At 42.9% G+C, this 24,501-nt stretch overlaps 1 protein-coding gene across 1 annotated transcript in view; it reads left to right on the top strand.

The window, feature by feature from the left end:
* Positions 1 to 13,469, top strand: part of IGSF5 (immunoglobulin superfamily member 5) — a gene marked incomplete at its 5' end in the record, with an annotated part of 32,632 nt that extends 19,163 nt beyond the window's left edge. Inside the window, 3 exons of the mRNA XM_084275656.1 lie at positions 2,692 to 2,804; positions 3,824 to 3,900; positions 12,794 to 13,469. Coding sequence (XP_084131782.1) covers positions 2,692 to 2,804; positions 3,824 to 3,900; positions 12,794 to 12,862 — 259 coding nt within the window. The 3' untranslated portion in view covers positions 12,863 to 13,469. The remainder of the gene's footprint in view (positions 1 to 2,691; positions 2,805 to 3,823; positions 3,901 to 12,793) is intronic.
* Between the last annotated feature and the right edge of the window lie 11,032 nt (positions 13,470 to 24,501).

A 24,501-nucleotide genomic window follows, 5' to 3' on the forward strand; every position in this document is an offset into this window, starting at 1 on the left:
CTGGCGATCGCCCGCGCCGCCACAGGAGGTCACTGCGAGCCCAGCAGCTCTGCCGGGGCTTGGGGCGGGAAGCGGGGGGGGGGATCCCCGCGGCTCCCGGCGAGGAGCCTTGCCGCAAGCTAAAAGGGATAGGATTGGCAGGCAGATCAGGCGGCCTCCCCGGCTCTTTTAGGGTTCCTTAAACGTTGGGCTGATACTAAATAAATACAGAAGTCTGTCCCGATGATGAGTGTCAGCGCTTAATCTAGTGATTATCAGACGCGCTTGAGCACAGAGCTGATGGTGCGTTATTGCAGCTGAGTTGGAAAACCTTAGAAATCACAGGCTGATGGTTATCAGCATGAAGATCCTACTCACTGGCGCCAGTGCGACTGTGACAGCAATGGCAGTGGGTTTATTTGGAGTTATTTTTTCCAAGCTTCTAGGGAGCATTGTAAATTCATACTCTGCCTGCGCTTGTGGGGCTTTTAACCCCCCCTGTCTCTTAAAACATTGCACCACCTTGCCTCACGCTTCAGTGTTACCTAGCTTCATTCACAACCTCTAGTGAGGAAATTTTGTGGAGATCTGTTGACAGATTTCCATTTATAGAGCACTTTATTAATAAAGAAGCAAAATAAGAAAATTAGGGAAACACTATTTGCAACGGATGAAATTGTGCTCAATTATGCCATGCCATACCAGTAAACTTCCACGTGATTTCTTAGATTGTGATGCTAAATTGATCATTTTACTGACTGCTGCTATATAACTAGGGTAGGACTAAATCAGGAAGGAATTGCCAAGAGCAATTACAACTTGCATATTGGTTTTGCTATGAATAAAGGCCTACAAAGCCTTTTTTGCTTGGATTCCATCTTGGTTCTGCCAAACACCTCCTGCAGAGGTTAACCTTTTTAAGGCAAAAATCAATTGAACACGCAGGGAAGCATCTGCCTGGCAGTGGCCACTGGTACAGCCAGGTCCTTCTCAGGACCCTACCTCTTTGATGCAGGTCTGCACAGTGCTTTCTTCCAGATAATCTGACCAGGTCCAGAAGAGGGCACAATGATACTTTCCCCTATGTCTGCATCTGCTCTGGGCAAATGCAATTCCATCATCTTTACAGAACGTGTGTTTTTAGATCTCAGCACAGTAAAGTTCCTGTTTTCCCATTAATGTTAAACATAGTGAATTCATATATGTTGATTACACCTTGAAAATTAAGCAAACACTTAAGAAAATATTTAAATTATGGGTTGAGTCCATGTCTCAGCCTGGACTTAGAAACTCAGTGTTGACAGTTCTGCAAGGTTTTAGCATGTGCAAACAATGACACTGTAATCGCATGAATTATTTTAATTCTTTACAAACACAGATTTTGTAGGTTCACTGGGTTAGGTTTTTGTTTTGGTTTGGGGTGTGGTTTTTGGGTTGGTTTGGCTTTTTTTTTGTCTTGGGAGAACCTACCTACAGTAAAAAGAATGACGATTGTCCAGATTTTGGAAGCTGCACTGTAGTAGTAGCAGCAAAGAAGTGGTGAGACCAAAGATATATTGTTTTACTTCTCACGTTTATTTTTAACTTGGCTGGCTATCTTTCTGTACCTCCCACACTTTTTTGTAGCTGCTTTCAATTTGGCTACTACACTGAGTTTGTTGAGAGCTAAGGATCAGATAAAATAGACTGTACAGTATGTGTATGTAACGTGTAGGTGGTATTCCTAAACAATTGCTCTTGTCTTCTAGCAACCATGACAGGTTTCTTAGGGGTATCTAAGATGTTTATCACCTAAAAAAGCCACATAGTCATAGCTGGCTTGTCAGATGTACATGTGCATCAGCAATGCTCATCTGAAGCTCTACAGGTCAGCAAAGTAATTCCTACTAAAAAGTAAAAAGTAAATATAGCAGTTTCCACAAATATTGCTAAATGAGGATATTTTGTCCCTTCCCTACAAATCCCTGGGTTGTTGTAGTCCTCCTGTCAATTTGTACTTGCCACACCGGAGACCTAGGCAAAGATGGACCTGGGACTGTCCTGGAGAGGAGTCCATGGTAGGAGGAGGTGAACAGTAGCATCTTCTCTGGCATAAGAGTTTTGAGTAAAAAGGCACCCTGTGCTCACTGTGCAGCTCTGCAGGCACCTGTTCTGCAAAATCAGAGATGTGCAACTTTAACCAAGGAAGTTCTGTCAACTTCACTGTGACTGCGCTCACACGTAAAGTAAATTTCAAAGTAAAAGATTAACTTTGAAGTGTACAGATGAATCACTTGGAAGCTCACTGTGGTGAAGTGAGATAGCATGCTTGGGTTTTTGCAGTTTTGGGCACTGGGCTCAAATCACAAAAATGATGAGTGACCTAGCTGGTGCTTCGTTATTGAGTCACTGAATATCCTGTAATTCACAGTTAGAGACCAAAATTTATTTCCTAAAAAGCCTGTGAACTGAAACAGTCTTCATTCTTTGAAGGTGTCTCACTTTAATTTCCTGCTTTCTGATAATGCAGATGATGGAAACTTTCTAAAGACAGTTTCATAGGTAATACTTATATGGGACAACATTTGTACTAGCTAATTACTTGGAAGACCCAGATATGTTTTTCACTTATTTTTTCAGAAGTAAGACATACAATTTTTTCTCTGTAGCCTACTACTCAGGAGTTCTCATATCATAACGAGATGTTCTAACGACCGGCCTTTTTGTTTGTAGAAAAGTTTCATCTAAGAAGAATAAAGAGGGTGATTTGGAAAACAGGCAGAGGCATGGTAGCGAAAATCAGGGATACATTCCAGAGGAACTGCGGAACACAGAAGAAGTCCCAAGTGAGTCTGAGATGGTGAATTGCATATTGTCAAACTGCTTCTCTACACAGGCATTTTGAACAATTGTGTGGCAAGATTTCACAATATTTTGTGAAGGACTTGTGCTTGGCCTAAACTTCTTTAGAACATTTTGGATTTTCGAGAGTATGATCCTTCAAAAACATTGAGAAAACATCAAAGTTCTTTGCAGTTCAGTTTAGTTTTTGTCCTGGGTTTCTTTTTTGAAACACCTTTGTTCTTCCAACTGTCTTCTGGGTCCAGAGGTGAGAGTTCTGGATTCCCATATGATGGTAAATTTAGGCAGTATTTTGTGGTTGGTCTGTAAAAACAAAAAATCCACCACCACCACAAAGTAAGAACAGGGAAAAAAAGAAAGAAGGAAAGTAAAAAAAGCAATTAGCAAACTATGATTTTACTGATAAATGACTAAGGCATTATAAATTCCAGTTCTTAAACACAAAGACTCTTCAAAAGCAAATGTAAATCTCCACCAAATCATTACCCACCACTTGCATTTATAACCACATTATTATCAAAACGTTTAATCAAACACTTAATGACATAAAATTATTGTGCAGAGTCTATAATCCAGGCACACATCCTTTTCTAACAAATAAATTGTGAAGACATAAGTGCAGTGGAAAGATTTAAAGAGTATGAGGTACTGTAAAAAGTATCAGTTATAAAAAAATATAAAGAAAACTAAGTAAATCTGGACAAGTTGATTCAATTAGGTCCTAGATGGGTTCCTTTCATATGCATTAGTGCTCTGGGTTGACCTTAGTGGACCATCTTAGAGCAAGCTGGGACTGGCTCTGTCCAACATGGGGGCAGCTCCTGGTGTCTTCTCTCAGAAGTCATCTCTGCAAGCTCCCCACTACTACAAAATACTTGCCATCTTAGCCCAACTAGAGTTTAGCTTACAATAGTAAATTATATTTAGCTGTGTTCCTGAATGGTTTGTGTTTCATGCCATGGTGGACACTGAATAACAGTAATCTTGTATCTTCTTGTTACAGGAATTGCCTCTCTTCCTCCAGTGTCTTCAAAGTTCACTGTCACTGCTGCAGATTTACATACCAGTTCTGTACCAAAGGTAATTGCAACGCTGCTATCTTCACCTTTCCCCTGACTCTCAGTGTCTGTTTTACTATATCCAAACATAGCTTTTGTGTGGAAGTAGACATTTATAAGTCAATTAAAGTTATAATTGGGTAAGTGGAATGATCCCTTTAGAATTCCTGAATGTTTGTTTTATAAGGATAAGGGCCCTGGGTGTTGGTTTTGGATTTAGATTGATTTTTTTTTGGGGTGGGTGTTAGGGGGGAGGGAGGTGGGAGGTGAGGGAGAAACAACCACCTCTTATAATTGTCAGAAAGTCTAATAAAGCTTTTGTCATACATCTGTTCCTCTCAGCACCCTGCCACATGTTCCTCCCACCTCCCAGGCTAAAGTTACAAAGCCACAGACTTCCCTTCATAGAATCATAGAATATCTCAAGTTGGAAGGGACCCAAAAGGATCATGGAGTCCAACTCCCTGCTCCTCCCAGGACTTGCTAAACTAAACCATGTGACTCAGAGCATCATCCAGACTCCTCTTGAGCTCTTGATAGACATTCAGCTAGTGACTGCTTGCTCTTTTCCATTGCTTTTCATATCTTTCCTCCTCCAAATGTCAGCTACGCCTTTCTGCTGACTGGGACAGATTTCCCATAGGTAAAGCCAATCGTCTTTTCATCATTCTTGAGATTCAAAAGTCTCTCTGCGAGCCCACTTACTATCAGCAATTAATTCTCTCATCCTTGCCAGCCAGAGTAACTCTGGCTGGGCTTTTGAGAATTCACCTCTGCGTGTATTATACATTACAGCATTATAATGGGGAGGTTTGCTTTGCTCTTGGCATGTAAAAATCCTGTTATATAAGTGCCTTTGCCAAAGTGGAGATCTACAATGTTTTTGTTGTTCTCCCCAGACTGCAGGAGATGTGGAAATAAGATGCAGGCACTGTTGAAGGTGGCGTTTGAGGTTCCTTTGCAAACAAAACCTGGTGCAGAGGCAGTAAATAAACATTCTTTTTCTCTGGATCATTTCTTGATTAAAATTTCCAATTACACTTCTACACTGCAGAAGTTGCTTCTCTCAGAAACTTTACAGTGTTCTTGGAGACTTTCGTTATCTCAGTGGTAACAGAGGGAAGGGAAAGCATGGAGCTGACACTCCATTCACACTAGAGCTTTGCCCCCTTTCCAAATTGCCAAGATGTAAAGAAGCAGAGCCCAGTATTTATTCCTCTGTTGCTTCTGCTCTCAGCTACCTTCATTCTGAATGGTGGTGCTGGGATCTCTTCACTTCTAGCACAACAGTAATGGGATCTTAATTTATGCCATATATTTCTAAAATACATTTAGCACTGCCATGATGTGTTTTTGCAAATATTCTCTTGGGAAAGTGTCAGAGATGTGGTACTGAGTTCACTCCCTAACACAGTGATAACTCATTTATTTTTGAAGAGCTGTTTCAACATGTACAACGCAGAAATCTGTCTTGGAATGACATTGCATATAAATCATAGCAGAGTGTGTCTAGTTCTTTTGGCATACAAAGAAATTTAGGAAGTAATCAATGATTAAAATAATGATCAAAATAACAGTAAAAATAATAGCAATAATACTGATGTATTTATGGCTGGTAGTTATTATGTTTGACATAAATTACTTGTCAAACAAAATACTGTTAAAGCAAAGCTGAAAAGATTGTACAAAAGAGCTGAGCAACAGTTTCAGCCAGTTTTTGATGTACCTATGAAGAGAGTTACAAAGCAGTGACTGCACAAGGCAGGTGGAACATTACATTCTGCCCTGAGAAGCAAGAGAGCTTGTGCTGAGGACCCCATATGCAGCTTACACATGTTTCAGGGGGAAGCGATAACTTCAGGTAGCTGTTCCCTGGTGGTTGGGTGGTCTTTGATGGTGGATGTGCACTGGTTCTGCATCGAGGGGGCATTAAGCCATTTGGTGTCATCTGAAAGGGATCCATGTTGGATGGTCTTAGACAGCTCCACAGTGAGAACCACAGTGTTGTGAGTGGGGACTGTCAGGAGTCTGGGTTCACAAGCGTTGGGTTCACACTCCTGATTCAAACTGAAAGATGAACGGAGGTGCAGCCCTTGCATGTCAAATTGTGGACTAGATGGCCTTGGAGCTCCCTTGCAGACCAGCGGCTAGGGAAACACTGAAATCCATCAGAGGCACACAGCATGAAGTAAAACTGTTTCTGTTAAACCAGTTGTCCCTGGACAGTATTGGTACAAGTCTGTTACAGTGGCTTCTGCCTGCATCAGTAACCGCACACACGCTTTTGTAAAATGTCAAGAGATAATGTAGAGGTGAAAATTATTTGTAACCTTTTTCAATATGTTGGAGGAATATGTAACAATCTGAAAATGGCTTGTGAAGACAACTATTTCTCAGTTTGAATGGGGCTTCTCAGTATATTGTGATGGCCCCATCTTGTATCCACACGAGCTGATAAAGGTTGATATAGATTTACCTTAAATTGTGTATTTGCAGCCCGCAATTTAAGTTTATGGGATTATATGCAAACATAATAAAGCATTTCCCAGATTAAAAAAAAGTGTTTTTCTTTTACATTCGTATCCTTCATTGTTACCAGCATAACAGAGGTGTTCTGACAAAAAGACTTGTGTTACTGGATGCATTTTAATAAAGTTCAATCACCACTGTTGCCAATATATTGCATAATAAACATTGTGGTGCTCTTTCGTTAATGCATTTCTTGTCAAGTAGGAGAAATCAGATGACAAGCCATTTAACTGTTTGCTGATTAGTGCTGAACCAAACAATTTCTTCAGAAACTCCCTGCTTTCCTGCCGCTGCATTTTCTAGTTGTGTTTCTCAGTTTGCTTTCCTTGCCTGTACTGAAAATAGTCCCAGTGGTATTGTGTCTTGATTCTTCTGGACTTTTTAATGAGAAATAGAGGGTAAAAGAAAACAGGAGGAAGAGAAGTTATCCAGAGAATTTTTTCCATAGTCAAGGAGGTCATAAAGGGGTGGACACTAGCAAATTGCCTCTCTCTCCCTGGATAATCAAGAAAAATGAGCAAATGTCCTTGCAGTTCTTCTGTAGAGGTCAAGAAGAAGGAATGAAGAACCCAAGTCCTCCCTTAGGAGCAGGGTAAGGAAAGAATAAGGAGCCCATCTGCTGATGGAAAGAGTCACAGAGACTGAAGACCTAGAGCCTTGTGTCTACCTCTGCAAGATGAAAGAAGTTAAGGTTTCTGTAGTTGGCTTCCTTGTCCCCTTATGAAATCAGGATTAACCACAGCAACAAGGCCAGAAAACAGGTCCATATGGGTAAAGTTTTAAGGGAAGCTTATGGATGTGGGGATGAGATGAAAAGCAGATGAACTGCAGTGAATGAAGCCTTTTCAAGTTAGCCTTTTGACTGGACAAAGATGATTGTACCTGCTGCACAGCCCATTTCTCCCACCCCCGGGAGAAAACTATGTGGAAAGTTTCAAGACAGGTCAGCGACATTAGTCAGTCTCCCTGCATCTCTGAGGGGGGTATCAGCTTCAAATTTGATCCCATCTGTTTCCTATGTAGAAAGTTACAATTTTAAATTATTTGAGAGATTAAGAGGGACTTTGTATCTCAGGCTTTGTTTCTGCAGTAGTCATTGCCCGTGCACCCAACAAGCTACAAAGCCAGAAGTACCCTGATGGGTCTCATTGTAAAAGGTGACCATGAAAAAAAAAAAGAGGAACAAAAAATCACTTAGGTCAGCTATTGGCTGTTCAAAAGCTTTGAAACAGAAACTAATGCAAAACATTCACAGAAGATAAATGTGGCCCAGCAATTGCACTGATCAATTCACAACATGAACAAAAGATTTGGCAAATCATCTTAGGGAAAAGTAATACCTCAGCAAAGAAGGGCAGGGGGAGAAAGGTGGGCAAGACATTTAAAAAATTATGAATATCGAACTAAATTATTGAGCTGAGGAAAAAAAATCACCAGTCACTGGAAAAGGAGGCCAGGAGCATCAGTCAGGGGTGCTGGAAGGAGTTCATTCTGATTACATTAGCCAAGAAAAGGTCAAATGGAGAGTCGAGTTACGGGCTGCTGTTTAATTGCATATTTTGTTACTGTCGGTGATGGGAGGAGAGTGATCCTTGCTGCTGGTCCCAGGGCTGAGCTGCAGGCCAAACGTGTTAGGAACTGAGCTCCCACCTGAAGGGCTGTTTCTCATGCCCTGACCCATTGCACAGAGCCGCTTCCCAAACTGAAGTGCAATGAAGGGGATCCCTTACCTTGGCTCTAGGAGATTTTGGGTCAGTCCAATAGAGGGTTTAGCCTGACAAGGGCCGTAGAGACATTTCTGTCAGGTCCTGAGTGCCACCTCCAAGGAAATGTAATTTTCAAGTCCCACTGGTACAAAAGGAGCTCTGAGAACTCAGCATCTCTCAGGACTGGACAGTCTCCTACACCAACTTCATAATTAGTCATTTAATATGCCAGAAATGTCTCTATGATAGATCAGAAGACCATTCCATAGGAGGGAGGGAGTGCTCATTTATAGTGGGCCAGATTCATCCCTGGTGTAATTCAGCTGACTTCAGCACAGCCTTGTGAGGCCTGTGATTGCCACCACAGCCATGCTCCTCCCCTGCAGTCCGGAATGAGTCATGGCTCCATTGATGGAGAAGGATCTATTTTTCTTCTTAACTACTCCAAATGACACTCTATAAACTGGAAATATTATTTAGCTGTGGTTGTGGTTTTATACTGGGAAGGAAATGAATGATGAATTGTAGCTCCATTTATTGCACTGTATATAACTGCTCTGACTCCGAGGATTGTTTAAAGAGAAAAATTAAGCTATCAAAGTCGAATTAAACGGTCAATAAAACAGAAATATAAACCAATAATGATTTTAGCCCTACTGATGGAATGACTATGTCATGATATCCATTGGTCAGCATATCTTGATTAAGAGAGTAATTAATATTGATGATACAAATATAGAAAAGGCAGGTGCAGTTTATGCTATATTTTTTTCCAAGAGTCTGTGGTGCGAGGGCAGGAGTGAAATTATGTGGGAGGGATTAACCCACGAAGAAATGAGAAGGAATTCCCAGGCTATATGTCTCTTGATGGACAGCAGAATGTGCTGAGTTTAGGAAAAGTGACAGGATGGAGCTGTTTTGCTATTTGAAGCAAGTGTATCTGCATTATTTTGAGGGTATCCAGAACTTTTGGGCGGGTGTTTTCCTGTAAATGAAATGAATTTGGAACAAGAATTAAAAACTGAGGGCAGGGAGAAAAATAACCTTCAGAAACAGAAAGATGTGCCTCCCTGATTTTTTGTTCTAACAGTTAGCCAAATGTGTGATGCATGCAGACACGTTTGGAAGTACTCCTACCACATTAATTTCAGCAATTTGTTCTAATGCAGCTAGGCTTGGGGTTTTTTTTGGCTGGCTAATAGAGGGTGAAGCCTTCAGTTTATCACACATTTCCACAGCGTCAGTGTCTGAGGAGCTGCCATCTGTCAAATCAATTTAAAGATCAGAGCCCTGTTTCATAATGCCAGATGTGTGTTCATCACTCATATCACTGATGTCATATGGGTTGCAAAAACTACTACAACATGCTCGTAATAACAGAAGTCCGTCTCTCATTGACTGAAGACAGTGTTCAAAACATCACTTGAAGGATTCAACCCTGAAATCAGCTGGTACACACACTGATTTTACTTTCTGATTCATCCATGCAGTGCCAGCTCTCTTTTTGCCCGGTTGAAGAGCTTGAAGGGATGGAAAGATTTAGGCATCTGTTTCCCCAACCAAACCAACCAACTATGCAAAGCTTTTCCCAGTGTAATAGTCCCTTTATAGCAATCCCCATAAAAAGGCATCCTGGGCGGATGACAAGTTACCATCCAGGCTTTGAAACACGGGACTGTCAAACATCCATGGCTAACTAGGTGCCAAGCTGGAGATGTAAAGCCATGTAAAAGGAATGCTGGCGGCATTGCATCCTTACTGAGAGAGGGGACCACCTTGGAAACTCGCACCTGTAACGTGGGGATAGATCTGTCTTTTTCCCCTTCGATGTGTAGGGAGTAATGAATAATGAAGCCAGTTTTTTTTTCTCAGACTGGGACTGACGGGACCATTAGAGAAATGAATTAATCTGAAGAAGAAACAGCTTTCAAATCAAAACCAAACAAAGGCTCTATCAGAGTTAGCAGATCAGTGTCTAAATATAAAACGGTTGTTGCGGTCCCACTCCTCTGCGCTTTGCGTTTGCAGTGCTTTGTTACAGATCTTCTGTAGCATCAGAAAACAAGGTTTAAATCCCTGACCAACAGCCAGCAGCCTCCATTGCAGTAAAGTTATACCTAGCGAGCTGTGCTACTTCAGAGAAATCTCCACAAAAAAATGGGCCAGTACACAGCATGAGTTGATTGAAATTCATGAAATTATTCATTAATTGACATCAGAGCACAGTGAGAATAAAATATAAGTAACCCGGGGCTTTTGCTCTAAAGCAAATAACTATGAAAGGTGCAGGAGGGCAGAGGTGAACTGTCATGGGCACAGTCCTCACCTCCGGAGCAAATTTGCTGCTCGGTTCCTCCTTTGGTAGTGAGGACAAATGGCATGAGATGGTAGGGGCTGGATGGATCATTCTTGCAGATGAGATTTTTAAAGCTAAAGAGGCATTTTCCTCAAGAAAGGGAAAGGATAGGGCAGTCTAGGTCCATCTGGGACAAGTTCTCTGGCTCCCTCCAATGCAAAATCACATGCAAACCATACTGCAGTGTTGCCTACTAACACTCATGGACACTGACTCTTGACAACATTTCTTGATGAACTCTCTGATTAATGTCTTTGTTTCCTTTAAGTAAATCTGGGTGCAATACAGTTTTGTGCAACAAGTTCTGGGAAATATTCCCACCTTGGTCTTTTGTTAAACATGGGATTCAAATAATGACCTGTTTTGGGAAGTTTCAGAAACAGTGTTCAATGAGGTGCTTTTGGACACCCTCTGAAACTTTCTGGTTCCTCAGTGTGCTAACTGGTTCAATATACTTCATACTCAAAGGACACTCCACGGCATCTGGGAATACTTGCTTTCCACAAACGTAACACTTGCCTTCAGCTTTTTTCCACAGTTTGGGTTTTGTTTTGGGTTTTTTTCCATTCTACTTGTATATTTGTTTGGTTTGGTTGTTTTTTTTTTTTTTTTTTTTTTTTTGTGGGGGGTGTCAAGCGGGTGGACCAATTGTAGAGTTTCTCAAAACTTATGTCCTAGTGAGAAAGCCTGCTGTAACAGACCTGTAATGGAACGATTAAGAAATGCCAAATAACTGTTCTACCATAAATGGAACAAATCTCATCATATATTAATCTCCAGAGTAAGACAGACCAGAGGGAACTTTCTGATGTGCTCTGGAAACGAATGAGAGATGTATTTGTTGAGAACCAGTAAGGTCTTTGGGCTGAACTGCAAGAAATTAAGTGCAGCAGAGAGATCTTGGAAAAGGTCTTTTGAGCAGAGACAGGCAATCCTGTTACTTCCCAGAGCACCTCTCCTCTCTGCAGGAATAAACAGTAAAGAAGGGTAAATTTAGAAAACAGCAGCATGTTCTAGCAACAAAAAGGGATGGGGAGGCGGGGGGATGGGGGGTAAGAAAGAGAGTTGTGTTTAGAACAGAAGGCAGCTGTCTTATGAAACGTTTCTAGGGTAGTTATATTTATCCCATGGTTTTCCTTGAGGTGCTGGGACTCATTAAATACCAGAGACATGTTGTCCACACTGGTTATCTAACATTTTCCTCTATGGCTTATTCAATAATGTATATGTACCAAATGCATTATTCAAAATGTTTAATACTGGAAGAATACCAAGGCAATACAGACTGTTCATGACTGATGCTCCAGAAACAAAACACGAGGAGATTGGTCAATAGCTAGGAATGAGCTGGGGCTTGATGAAGAAAATTCCACCGGGAAGAACAGAGTATCCAAGGGCTTGAAACCAGGTGGGGAAGTGGCAAGGAGTAGAAGTCAGTAGACAGCATCTCCTTGGAGGTAGATAAAACCAGCACCAGGGCTGGCTACAGCAAACCGTTCTGCTGTGGGGTTTTGTTTAGGAAGCTCTGTGGAGATACCTGTTTATAACAGGTCGGAAGAAATTTTCGTTGCTTGGAGCCAGTTGGTAATTGTCTGTGTGAGGTCTCACTACTACATTTAATTACTACTATTACAGGAGGTTTCTCTGATGCATTGGGGAATAAATTTTTCTTTGCCTTTTCCTCTGCAATGACGTTTTGCAAAAGCACATGGGCAATTAGGACTGGAAATCCACGTCACTGATTTCAAATGAGGATGGGGCTTTCAAAACTGCCCTGCGCTGCTCCCACCAGGCTCAGCTTGGACGCAGGCTGTTGTTGGTGGAAGTGGACTCACAGCAGTCATGGGAACTTTGGAAAAACAGCCTGCCTTGAATAAACACTGAGATGTGGAGAGCGGGCTTTCAGATATGTGAGAGACTGGTGTGCTTGTTGTTGCAATTTCTGATGTGTTCAGAAAGCAGTGACAGGCAGTGAGTTTCTCTTACAGTTGAACAGGTAGTTTCTATCGGGTAGTATCTATAGTGGAACGCCCAACATCGTGTTTTGCTTAAAGGAATACAGACTGCAGAGTCCACAAGAAGCTCCCAGATAATATAAGACCAGTTAGTGAATTCCCGGAACTGCCAGCAGTGTGAAGCTTTTGCTTTGTTCTGCTGTTCATCCTTTCCTTTGTATTTAGATTTTGAGTGGGTTGCTGATGATAGATTTCATTTTGCTGTGACTCCTGGCGATGAGGGTTTGGCAGGTAACTTCCCGAGTACCCTTGTGGGACTGCTTTCCTAGGATTTCTTGGCACTCTGTAACTGCTTTTACTCTTCCATAGGTGCGACCTCAGAGACGTACCGATTACCCCATCAGCCCGAAGAAAATTAGAAACGTGACACTTGTTTAGGATGCATTTCTCCAGGAAATTGCTCTATCAGTTGCACTTTACAGGTCTGGATGGCTTCCTGCAACAATGAGAGGTGAAAAACAGTTGTCTCATTTTAAGTTATAAGTTATTTTTTCTTTTTCTTATGTAATGAAATAAAATGGCAACCTTTATAATGTAGCATATGATATCCCAGCAAAATAATGGACACAAATGACAGCCTTAACTATAAAGACAATCAATTTGATGGACTCAACAAGAACAAGAATCTGTGCTTCAGGTCACAAGGAGACCAGCAAAACCCCTGCCAGACAGAAATTTTAGGTTATCCACACAGCAAGATCAAGGGCTGGAACTGGAAGAAATCAATTAGTTCAAAAGAACTGGTTAATAATAATACAAGTTAATACAATATCTACTGCTTTTTAAAATGTACTTTATGTACAGCTGATCATCTTATCAACATAATTTTTCATTTTCTGTTCTGTAATAAAATCAAGGGAAGTTTTTGGAGTTTTCCACTTTTGGATAAGAAATTAATTTGTTTCATTTCAATACATTATTTTGTTAAAGGCATTTGTCTTAAATCCGATGGTCCAGAATTAAATAAAAAACAATCACCCATGTGCCAAAACCTCCTATTTTAATTGAAATGCAGAAATCTTAAACTGTAAAATGTGGATTTGACTTCTAGGAGTTGTTGCTTGAATTCTTCATGTCTGTGTTCTACTTGTGGGCCGAGTTTGGCAGCCAAATGACTTGTTTCACAGCAAACGGTGGCTGCTGGTATTCTGGCTGGACCCTGTTACTTCATCAGGGACAGAGCTGATAATGACCATGGGAAATGTTCTTTAGCTATGCAACCTTGTCAGCAGAGCAGATCTGGCACACAGACCCTCTATGTGCCTTCCCAATCTAAAAATAATGATTTCTACCTGAAATGTTTCCTCTGAGATTTTGGGGTTTTCACCATGAAAGTTCAAGCTTATCAGTTTTTTACAAAAAGGCTAACTTCTTTCAGAAAAGCAAGTTATTTTCAGTGTACTCCTCTTTCTACCCACTCGAAGCATTCTGAATTATTCAGTGTTTCGCATGCTGGTCTTTTGTACGAACCCGTGCAGGTGCTCTGTGAGCGCTGAAAGAAGCCACCACACAGAACTACTTTCAGCGGTAATCTGTGCAGCAAAAATAAAGAATTTGAAACCTGATCTCAGGCCAAAGAAGCCGTTTTGCATGTTTAGCATTTGGCACCTCCTGAAACCATGACAGATTTTTGCACTGGTAGCTGCATTTCCAGTCAGTCTGTCAGATTGATTCCCGGTCTGCCGTGTGCGACGATTGTATGCAAAGCTGTTTCAGATTCCGACCATCTACATTCTCTCTGTCTCGTTTGGCTATGGAGGAGCTTTGAAATGCAATCCCATGGAATGCAATTGGACCAACAGCATGGTACATGAATATCTGGAGCGTTAAACAGAGGAAATAGGAGACGTTTTCCCTGTGGAATATCTGCACTTTTTCCCTTGAAATAACCACGCACTGAGGGAAGCACCTACCTTATTCTGATGCAAGTATTGCCATGGCTGACATCCTCTAGTTACTACTGCAGCTTAATGCATGCTAAACACAAAGTGAAATCTGCTTTATTGGAGGAATGACCCTTGGGTGAGAGGCCAGCACCAGCCTGTGACTCAGGGGCACCAACCATGGACCTTCAGCTTCCTGTGCATGGGTGCGGTTCGCACCCCTTCCCCTCTCAGAAAAACAACCCTGCCATACAACAATCAAAACCAGACAGAGGCAGTAGTTTGTCAGCAGAGACTGTTGGCTCATTAGAGTGTGCTTTGAAAAGGAATCAAACTGTCCTGTGTTGTGTATCTCAAAGCCCTTGATTTTGAGCTTAGCTTAGCTTTGATATCGTTTGGTATCGTATTAATGCAGCCAACCTAGAAGCAAAGAAAACCTTTCCTCCAATTAATCTACATCCTTCCATGTTAATAAAAATCAGTGCTGTGTCGAGGCCATGGGGAAGAGGACACATGCTCTGAGCCAAAAGATGGACTCGTGTGTCAGCAAGACTGTGCCTTCCCTGCTGTGGAGTCCCCACTGAGCTATCCACACTGTGCTACCTGGTGCTCCAGGCTTTGTAGAGGACATCAGCAGCGCTTCCCAAATTAGTTTTCAGGCTGCAGTTGAGCAGAAGCACCTCCAGGCACTGCTGCTGAATGAATAAGCTGAGGTGAGACCCCCAATCTGGGAACCAGGGAGGAGCCCACTTCCCTGCCGACAGCTCCAAGCTGTAGTGGCCAGACATCAGGGGCATGCAGACAGGTCACCCTCCAACTGTGCATCTTGCCTGGGGGCTAAGAAGTGCTCCTGTGTGCCACACTTACCTCAGGGACTGCTTGCCAGCAGATGATTTCCAGTGGACAAGACACGGCGGCATTAGGAATTGCCCGCCCCACCCCGACTGCACGTCCTACTGACTGAAGCAAAGAAAGGTTTTTCACACAAACAGGCACCACAGCCATGGAAACATGCACATTAACCAGAGTCTGGAGCTATTTTCCTTCCTGTCAGCCACAAGAATGCATCCCACACAGCTAAGGTATACTCTTAACAATGTTAGCATGAGGTTAAAAATTCTTACGGTGTCCTTGAAATTTATAGTTGGGGGCATTTGTATTCTTCCAGATTTGTTTTCCTCAGGCATGTTTTACAGCCTGTATATCATCTCCAGTACTAGCTGTTACTTATGTTTGCAAATAGAACTCCACAAACAACAATACATAAAATATGGAGACAATTTTTAGCACACAGGGAATATAAAATATGCAAGCACTTTCAGAAGACACAGTGGACTAAAAGTATTGAATTTCAGGCACTTTATGGAGACACCAATCTTTTGTACACATGCACATTGATTTATAATTATGACTTGAGGGACATTTTAGTAATCTGGAAGTATCTTTTTTTTTAGTACTCACAGACTGTGCACAGTTTGATGGTATAAAGCCTCTCTGTGTTTCCTTACAAAATGTTCTGATTTGAATTCCATACATGCATATGCAGGAAAAAAATGCATTGGAGATAAACAGTATCTTACGTTCTACAGTAAGGTTTCCTAAAGTTGTCACACAAACTTTATATTTCACAGAAAAATTCAGGTTAATTCTAATACAAAAGCCACTCAAAATTACTGCTGGCTTCATGTGGAGGTTCTTTTCTACAATAAAAAACTCACCTCAGGTTTGTGTAGGCTGAGCAGAATCAACAGATGAACTCTTACTGAAGGGTACTTACAATATTGACTAAACATTTGATTTCTTACTGATTTTGTTGAAGAGAACCTCTATTTTCAATATTTATTTGGTAGAATATATAATTTGTGGTGTTGCTAACCTAAAATACACCACTCTTAAGTTTTCCAGCTTCCCAGCGACGGAGATAGGAACTCTTTGGTTACTGGCCTCACTATCCTCAGAAGGATCCTGCATGAGGCAGCGAGGACTCAGCATCCTGCAATCTTCCCCAGCAGAAGCTTCTCTCAAACTGTAGGATGGTCCCCACAGAGTGTGTCAGATAACTCATTACCCTTTTTTCTCCCCCCAGATAGATCTTACCCATCTAAAATGGGACTCACCCCCAACTCTTCCTCCCCAAATTTCTCTAAATCCCACACACCCATTCACAGAAATACAATAAACTTAATCCAGTGGCCTTGTGGCACCAAAATGGTCTCATATGGTCAAACGATAACAAAAAACACCACCCCAGCTGCCAGAAGGGAAACATTTCTCCCAAAACACCTTTGGCATCTTGATACTCTTTTTCAGATCAGCCTCCAAAAAACCCTTCTAAAGATGAGGCTGAGAATTGAAATTCATAAAGGCACTTGATATGGAGGAACATGCTCTCAGTAGATGTGACTTTTATGATTAGGCTCTCCTCCTACTCACCACGATCGACTCTTGTTCCCCAGGCTATAAACTACCTGTCTCTTCTTCCCTCTGGGTGACAAGCAGCTTCATTTAACTTTAACTTTCTCTGTCTCTCACTTTCCTCCCTCTTTGCCATCCTTTCTTCTCCACAGCTACCAAATATCTCTTCTTTAAACAAAGGCCTAATTGATACATACCTAATTAACATCTGAGCGTTTGTTCTCAGCTTGTATTTAGCTCTGAAAATTGCTGCTTCTATTTCAGACCTGAATAAGGGCTTGCATACCTGAAAGTTTGCCTAGCATTTCCAGCAGTACCAGCTGATCCAATAAATCACGGCACCTGTACCCACAAACTTTCTCCAGTCATCATCCCACCCACCGGGACTTCAGGACGGGACTATGCCAATTGCAACTGACCTTCCTAACCTGCTGTTGGGAAAAGCAAGAGAAGCCAAGTCAGCTGTACACTAATATGTGGAAAAGCTAACTGTCGTGTTGTGAAAGTGTTGTGTCCAGCTTTGGAGCCCTCAGCACAAGAAGGACATGGACCTCTTGGAACGCGTCCAGAGGAGGGCCACAAAAATTATTAAAGGGCTGGAGCACTTCTCCTATGAAGACAGGCTGAGAGAGTTGGGCTTGTTCAGCCTGGAGAGCAGAAGGCTCCGGGGGGACCTTACAGCGGCCTTCCAGTACCTAAAGGGGCCTACAGAAAAGCTGGGGAAGAACTGTTCACAAGGGCATGTAGCAATAGGATGAGGGGTAATGGTTTTACACTAGAAAAGGGTAGATTTAGGTTGGATATTAGGTAACAATTCTTCAATATGAGGGTGGTAGATCACTGGAACAGGTTGCTCAGAGAGGTAGTGGAGGCCTCACCCCTGGAGATATTCCAGGTCAGGCTTGATGGGGCTCTGAGCGACCTGATCTAGTGCCTACTGTGTGGGGGTTGGACTAGATGACCTCTAAAGGTCCCTTCCAACCTTACACATTCCATGATTCTAAGGTGAGATTTGAGGGGAGCAGTCTGTGTTGCGGTGGTCCGTAGCTCTGAATGAGGTTCCTGCCCTTCTGCCCCAGAGGGATTCAGTTTTCTCTTACCTGCTCCTCACCCTGCTCTCTGCTCTGTGGGAGGTGCAGGCTGGTAACAACTCCCTTACGCTGCCCTAGAAATCATGGATTATTTATGCTAGATTAGCACAGATAGTTATTTAAATGGATATGGATATTTGCTGGCTCAGTGGAATATTGCAATAAGCTATTCCTTTTCAGCTAAGAGAATTAATGACTGGGTGCTTCCAGTGTCATTCGGCATTAGCTTTCATAGCAGAGCTCACATAGCACAGATGTTATTTATGTTGTTTATTTTGTACTGTGGTATGATCACTCACTCAAATGAGACTTGCACTAAGTGCTTTTTTTTCTTTTTTTTTTTCCAAATCATGTTCCAGCAAAACACTCTGTTTGTTTTTGGTTTTGGGGAAAGAATCCCAAAGTCCAGGGAAAACAATACTGAGATGTTTTCATTAGAGAAACCAGCCAGATCCATCTCAGCTCTGCCTCCAACTCATTAGCTTCCCATCACAAAAAGCCCAGGGGCTGCTCTGACCTTGTATCGGCTTCTCTGCGCTATTGATCCCCTTAGTCCCAATGACTTTCCAGTCAGACACTGATGCTGTGTGCTCAGGTCCACTCACTCGGGCCACATCCAGGTCTCTCTGCTGCAAAACACCAGTGTTGCTACCACCCATTTTAGACCTACTGAGAAAGGGAGACTTGTGGGTCAGACCTCCTGCCCCACAGTTGAAAGTCTTTCAGAGGTGGTGACAGACTGTATTTTTCTTTCCCAGCGGAGTAATGATTTACAAGGTGCTAAAAGCTGCCAGATCCAAAGGACAGGCAAGGAACCCCCCTTGAAGAGGCAGTACCTTTATTTGGTTTACTACAAAGCCACACAATCTGTTAGAATGAATACTGTGCCTTTAGGTTTGTCTCAGCACGTCTCGCGGGTGTCACAACACTTATGCAGATGCCAGCAATCTTTTTGATGGTTGCTAGTCCACACCAAAAGAGTGGTGGGGTAACAATTTCTGTTAGAAAATTAGCCTTATGTACTCTGGATTGTGTTATTTTTCAGTGTGGAGCAGTTGGACACACTCAAACCATGAAAAACAGGGACTGTTCTGTTACGATGTAAGCAATTTAGCAGCTGTTTTTGCAGAGATCTGCGTCTTGGAAATTTGCAAGGCTGCTCCCCGATCCTCTAAAGACATCCTCATTAAGGTCTACATTATCAGCAAAGCCCTTTGATGCTGCCTATGAGGAGGCGGTACCTCAGCCTGAGCTCAGAAAAGACTTTACATTTGAACACAGCTTCATGGTCTCCATTTGCGAAATGAACAACTCAAAGAGGACAAAGAGAGATGCAGTGACTGTGCTGAGCCATCAAAATTCACTGGGGAGGCATCCGAGCTGGCATAGGAACAGTTACTTTCCCCTACTCCTTTTATCCATTGCCAGAGCAGGGGGCAAACACAGAGGGATGATAAGGATGGGACTGCTGCTCGCCCCATGGCAGGGTAGTGCCGGTCTCCAAGTGGAATGGAGGAATATACTTCAAAGAGTATCTGGCACTGCAAAACAGGTTAAAATAAAATTAACCTCCTTTTTTTTCCCCCTAGAATTTATGTATGACGGTCACATCGTGGATTCTGGCATACTGTGGCTATTGCTGCATCGTGCAATGCTTAGAAGCATGAAGTGAGGTTTTACTTGGGCACTGGGCTCCTGTGGCACAGTGTCACAGGGCTTTGGTGAAGAAACCTCACCTGAGTGTAACCTACTGATGTATCAGCAATACCAACATAAGACCTAATTACTGATTACCTTTCACCTTAAGATCCTGAAAAGAATGGTGACATTCTATATTGTATTGTGCAAGCAAATACGAGGAAATTCTATCACTTTGTATTAAATCTTGCCAAGATTCTGTTCTCTTCATTCATGCAAAATCTCTACTGATTTCAGTAGCATGGGACTATTTTAAATTTAAAAGGTCTTTCTCATTGTGTAGGACTGCCCAGACTTACAAGGAAACATACTGCTTCCAAGGCTTACGTGTTTTGCCATTTTCTCCCAAAGTATAAAGATTAGATGCACGGATTAAATGTGTTTACAAGATGCATGTATTAAAGGCAGTGGAACATTGGGAGGTGCAAGGGCTGGAAAGTACAAGGCGAAGGTGGAGGAGGCTGAGGTAGCACACATAAATTTCCACTGCTCTGAGCCAGAACCTGGGCTGTTGGCCGACCTGGTGACAGTCGCAAAAGCTGTTCTGCTCTTTTCCCTGAGTCCCAAGGGGCTGTGTTCCTCGTTGTGAGGACCTGGCCCCTGCCTATGCCCCTGTTCCCTGCAGCTTGAGGGTGCCTGCCCTGCCTGGTACCCAGCAGGCTGCTGCTTCAACACCGTGTGCTGCTGCCAGGCCCTTCCTGAGGTGCGCAGGAGTCCTCAGTTTCCTGGCAAACAGCTGTAGGGATTCCTCGGGTCGTAAGAAAGATGATTTTGAGGGCAGACTGAAAGCCTTGGACACGTTCCATAGTTTCTCCCTACCTGCACGTTACAGCCACCAGCCTCCTCCCACCCACTCAGCGACAGCTACTTCCAGACTTAAGCACAGCCCCAGCATGAGGCAGCGAGGCTCAGCGTCACCCTTGGGTGATCCTGCCGCAGGGGCTCTTTCTGCCATGACCACAGCACTGACACTGCCCTACATTGCTCTCTCTACAGGCAGGAGCTTGCTTTACCTGTCCAGCTGCTTGCTTCGTCACATAACGTGGGAGCAACTGGCCTATCAAGTGGTCATACAGGGAAGAACGAGCCGAGCAGTTTGTCTTTATTAATCTGTGCTCATCTCTCCAGGAAGGCCAGAGCTGCTCACTCCTGTCACACCATGGCTCTGCCCCTAAACAGGAATGTAAGGAAAACCTCTGTGTCCAGAAACCTTTTTGGTGCAAGGGTTTTGCCACCGAGCCACCGCCACTGTCACATCTGAACTGTGCAGGCCTGAGCTGCACTGCTGCAAATAGAGTTTTGTTTTCCTCCACAAAAGTTTCCTTTCCCCCTTCTTTGCAGATGCATCTTTTCTCCCCCTCTACCCTTGGTTTGTTGTCACCTCTCATGGTTTTACTTGTTTAACTAGGAGCCCAAATGCCTCAGAGCAGATGCCTTGGCTCCTCAGCTGGCTGTGATGCTCCGTGAGTGGTCACTTGGCACCACAGCAAGAGCCGGAAAGGAGATCTACATCCCCTTACCCTCGGTGGCCAGACTGATGACAAATCTTGCCCTGCATTGCAGATGTGATTCAATTATTGCAATGAACCCAATCAGAAATAATTAATGAAGACCTTCTAATGCATATTGGGAAGATCATCTACCAAAGCAGGGAGGTTTTCTTTCTTCTCTTGCTATATTGCTACACTCAGCAGCTTCGGAGCTAGTAAGTTACAAAGCCTTAGCTTCCTTATATTCAAGTTCTAATCTCTTTTGATAGAGCAGAGGTAGATGCAATTAATGTCAGGTGATTATGAAGTCATTGGCAGAGCTCTGAAATGGAAACTGTAAGAAGACCCGTGAGCTATGGTTACCATTGCTACATTACTTAACATGCTCCTTTGCTTGTAGTTGTTAATTTCGCTGCAGGGTTTAGCAGCCCCCTGTGTCCTTTGTGCCCTTTGTAGCTGCTTGATAATAAAAGTTCACAGTAGATGAGTGAGTGACTGCTGGTGCCATCTCTCATTCTCCCCGTGTTTCTCTTCCAGGGAAGCACTGCCTTCAGGCACACTCGTGGGTCAGTGACCAAGTTAATTCAAAACATTGACTAAATAGCTGTAATTGCAACAATTTACATGTAGGTGCCAGGCTACAGCTACGTGGGTTTTCCCCACCGCATATGCCCAGCGCAGAGTATTCAGCTCATGGTGCCTGAGTTGATGTTATGCTGGATACCTCATAGGTAAGAGTTCATTGACCTCTGCCCGCTCCACTTGCTGAGTTCTCAGCTTTGTGCACACAGTTGTCAAATGACTATAGTTCCTAGCACGGGGCTGTTGGGTTTTTTTCCTGCCAAGGAGCAAGAGGACTTTATGAAGGCTTAAAGATCTAACTAAAAGGTCAATTGGCATAATCAACAATTTAAGTAATAAATCTATTATCACACTTTCAATTCCATTATCAATTAATGATTCCTTCCCCTGGGTTATTATTGGCATTTCAGTGCACAGAGCATGGCAATTCTCAATAGGCAGGTACATTTTTTTAATGTACTTTGTGGTCAAGGTAATTTATAACGCAAGAACTCCGAAGGACATAATGGTTACTTCGTTCTCTAGGCATCAGTCATGTCCTCCTGTAAATTAGAAGTGTGTATAATGGAACAAGGGGAATAAACATCTCATATGGAAATGGACTCCAGTTGGGATGTTGATGTGCTTGCACATCTTTTTGCATGATATTAATTGAAACCAACAAGAAATATATTCTGGTAATGCTGTTGGTCACAGCCCAAAATAGTTCCCTCTCTTTTGCATCAGCAAAGGGGGAAGGACAACAGTGAAGGGAGGGACACGTTTCAGCAGCAGAGAGGAGCTGACTCTGGTGTCTTCTCTCCTGTGGCAAGCCCAGCCTCATTCATTTGAAATGATTCTGTTTAAAGATACCATGCTGGAAACCCTCTGGGGTGACTGAGAGAAGATACCAGCCTATTCTGCTAACAGCTCTCCCAAGGGTCAAATTGTACATTACTTGTTTCCCAGTTTTATACTAATCATGATTGCCTTTTCCCACCAAACCCCATATATTGCTGATATATGGTGATTAGGTTAGTGATAGTATTTTGTCATGGCTTTTTAATACCGAATCTAAACGTGGTTTAAGCAGATAAGTAGCAAACTGTTTACAGATGCAGAACCGAGAGTGTAATTAACCATCCTGCTTAATGAGGTATTTGTTAATGGGTATCACCCAAGAGCTTGAGGATATGTATAAAATACGCTTTCACCTACCTCTCAGTCCTTGCCCTGATCAGAGCCTTCTCAAATGGAGCTTTCAAGAGGAAACCACAGCACCAGACCCCTATTAGGAAGTAAAGATTTAGAACTTATTGAATAGCCTGAGTTGCAGTGAGTCACGCTGGACTGGGAGGGTTTTCCCCTCACAACAGGGCAAAAGATGTCCATCATTAGGCAGCCCTTGCCCTCAGGCCCTGGATTTGAAGGTTTTCTGCCTCCCAGAAAACTTGGGCATACTTCAAAGCCCAGGAAGTGCTGTGGCCTCTAGAGGTGCACCACCAACAGGCAATTGGTACAAACATGTGGAGATTGATCTCCACAACCGAGTAACCACACAGGTACTTCTCCACCCGAGGAAGATTTTGTGACTGGACAACAGCAGGAATCCTGATGGTGTGTGTTAGGACTGCAGAGACATCCCTGCAAAGAGAGAAAATGTGCTAGAGATAAAAACTACAGTGAGTTTATTGTATACACGGAAGATCTCTTTCTTCATCTGAAATTTGTATAAAAATATTTTTACATATCTATTTCCATGCCAGCTGGCAACGTAGCAATGCGCTATTGACAAAGATAATACACATATAAAAACAGTCTCCAGGCTCTAAGTCAGAATCCCTTGCACATGGCGTCCAGGAATTTATATCAAAACATTGTTCTGTGTTTCCTTCTGTGGGCTGTATTTCACAGCTGTTCCTGGAGCATCATAAGGATCCCACTGATGCCAGCCCTGGGCAACAAGCTGGGGAACCTGACAACCCCCAGCGATCCCTTTTGGCCTAAATTATTGTTTGAATCTATGAATCTGTTTGAAGCTTAAAGCAAAGCAGGTAAATGCTCATCAGAATGGCAATGTCCTCTGTAAAAGAAGCTAGGATGGTTTTGACCTTTCCTGGGTAAGAGGTATGTTATTTAAAACCCTTCCCTTCCTCAGTATCAGGTGAACTCATCTGCTTACAGTTGCATAACATCATTAAAGTTTCAGCTTCTGAAACTTTAAATACAAAGAGATGATAAACTAAATATTTAAGAGAACCTGGGATTAGATTCCACTGACCTTCACAAACTCCTTCGAGTAATTTATGTAAATGAACCCGCTTACTATTCACAAAACTGAAATGCCTGAAAAAAGTGCAAATCCAGGGCTACTCCTGAGTTTTTGCAGCTGAGATCAGAGCTAGTCCATTAGGGCTGTGGCCATTACCTCGTCACACTGCCAAGTCCACTGCAGTGCCTGAACTGCTCCAAATGGTCTCAAAATGCTTTCCTCTCTGATTGTCTCAGTCAAATCATAGTGTGTCGGGGTAAACGCTTGGTCCACCCATGCCTCATTGCACTTGAGTGGCCTGGGGACGCACCAGCTACACAGGAGCATGTTAAATCTAACCGTGCTTATTTCCTGGCCCTAAGTTACACGACACAGCTATTTTTAATTTCTGTGCAGCAGCAAGTGTTAAGCAAGCTACCTGTGGCCTAGGTTGCATTTTAAAGAGGGAGGATCAGAGCAAAAAATCTGTAAAAGCTGCACACTGCCAGACAGTGTTCCAGGTGAGGCTGGATTTGGAGGATCCCACCTCTGGGCCCTGTTCTCACCCTCCCCCACTGCCATCCATAGGGGATTGTAATCTCCTAGGGGAAGGGTTTCCACACCAACC

This window comes from Gallinula chloropus (assembly GCF_964237585.1).
Source record: "Gallinula chloropus genome assembly, chromosome: 1".
In the NCBI taxonomy this organism is placed as follows: domain Eukaryota; kingdom Metazoa; phylum Chordata; class Aves; order Gruiformes; family Rallidae; genus Gallinula; species Gallinula chloropus.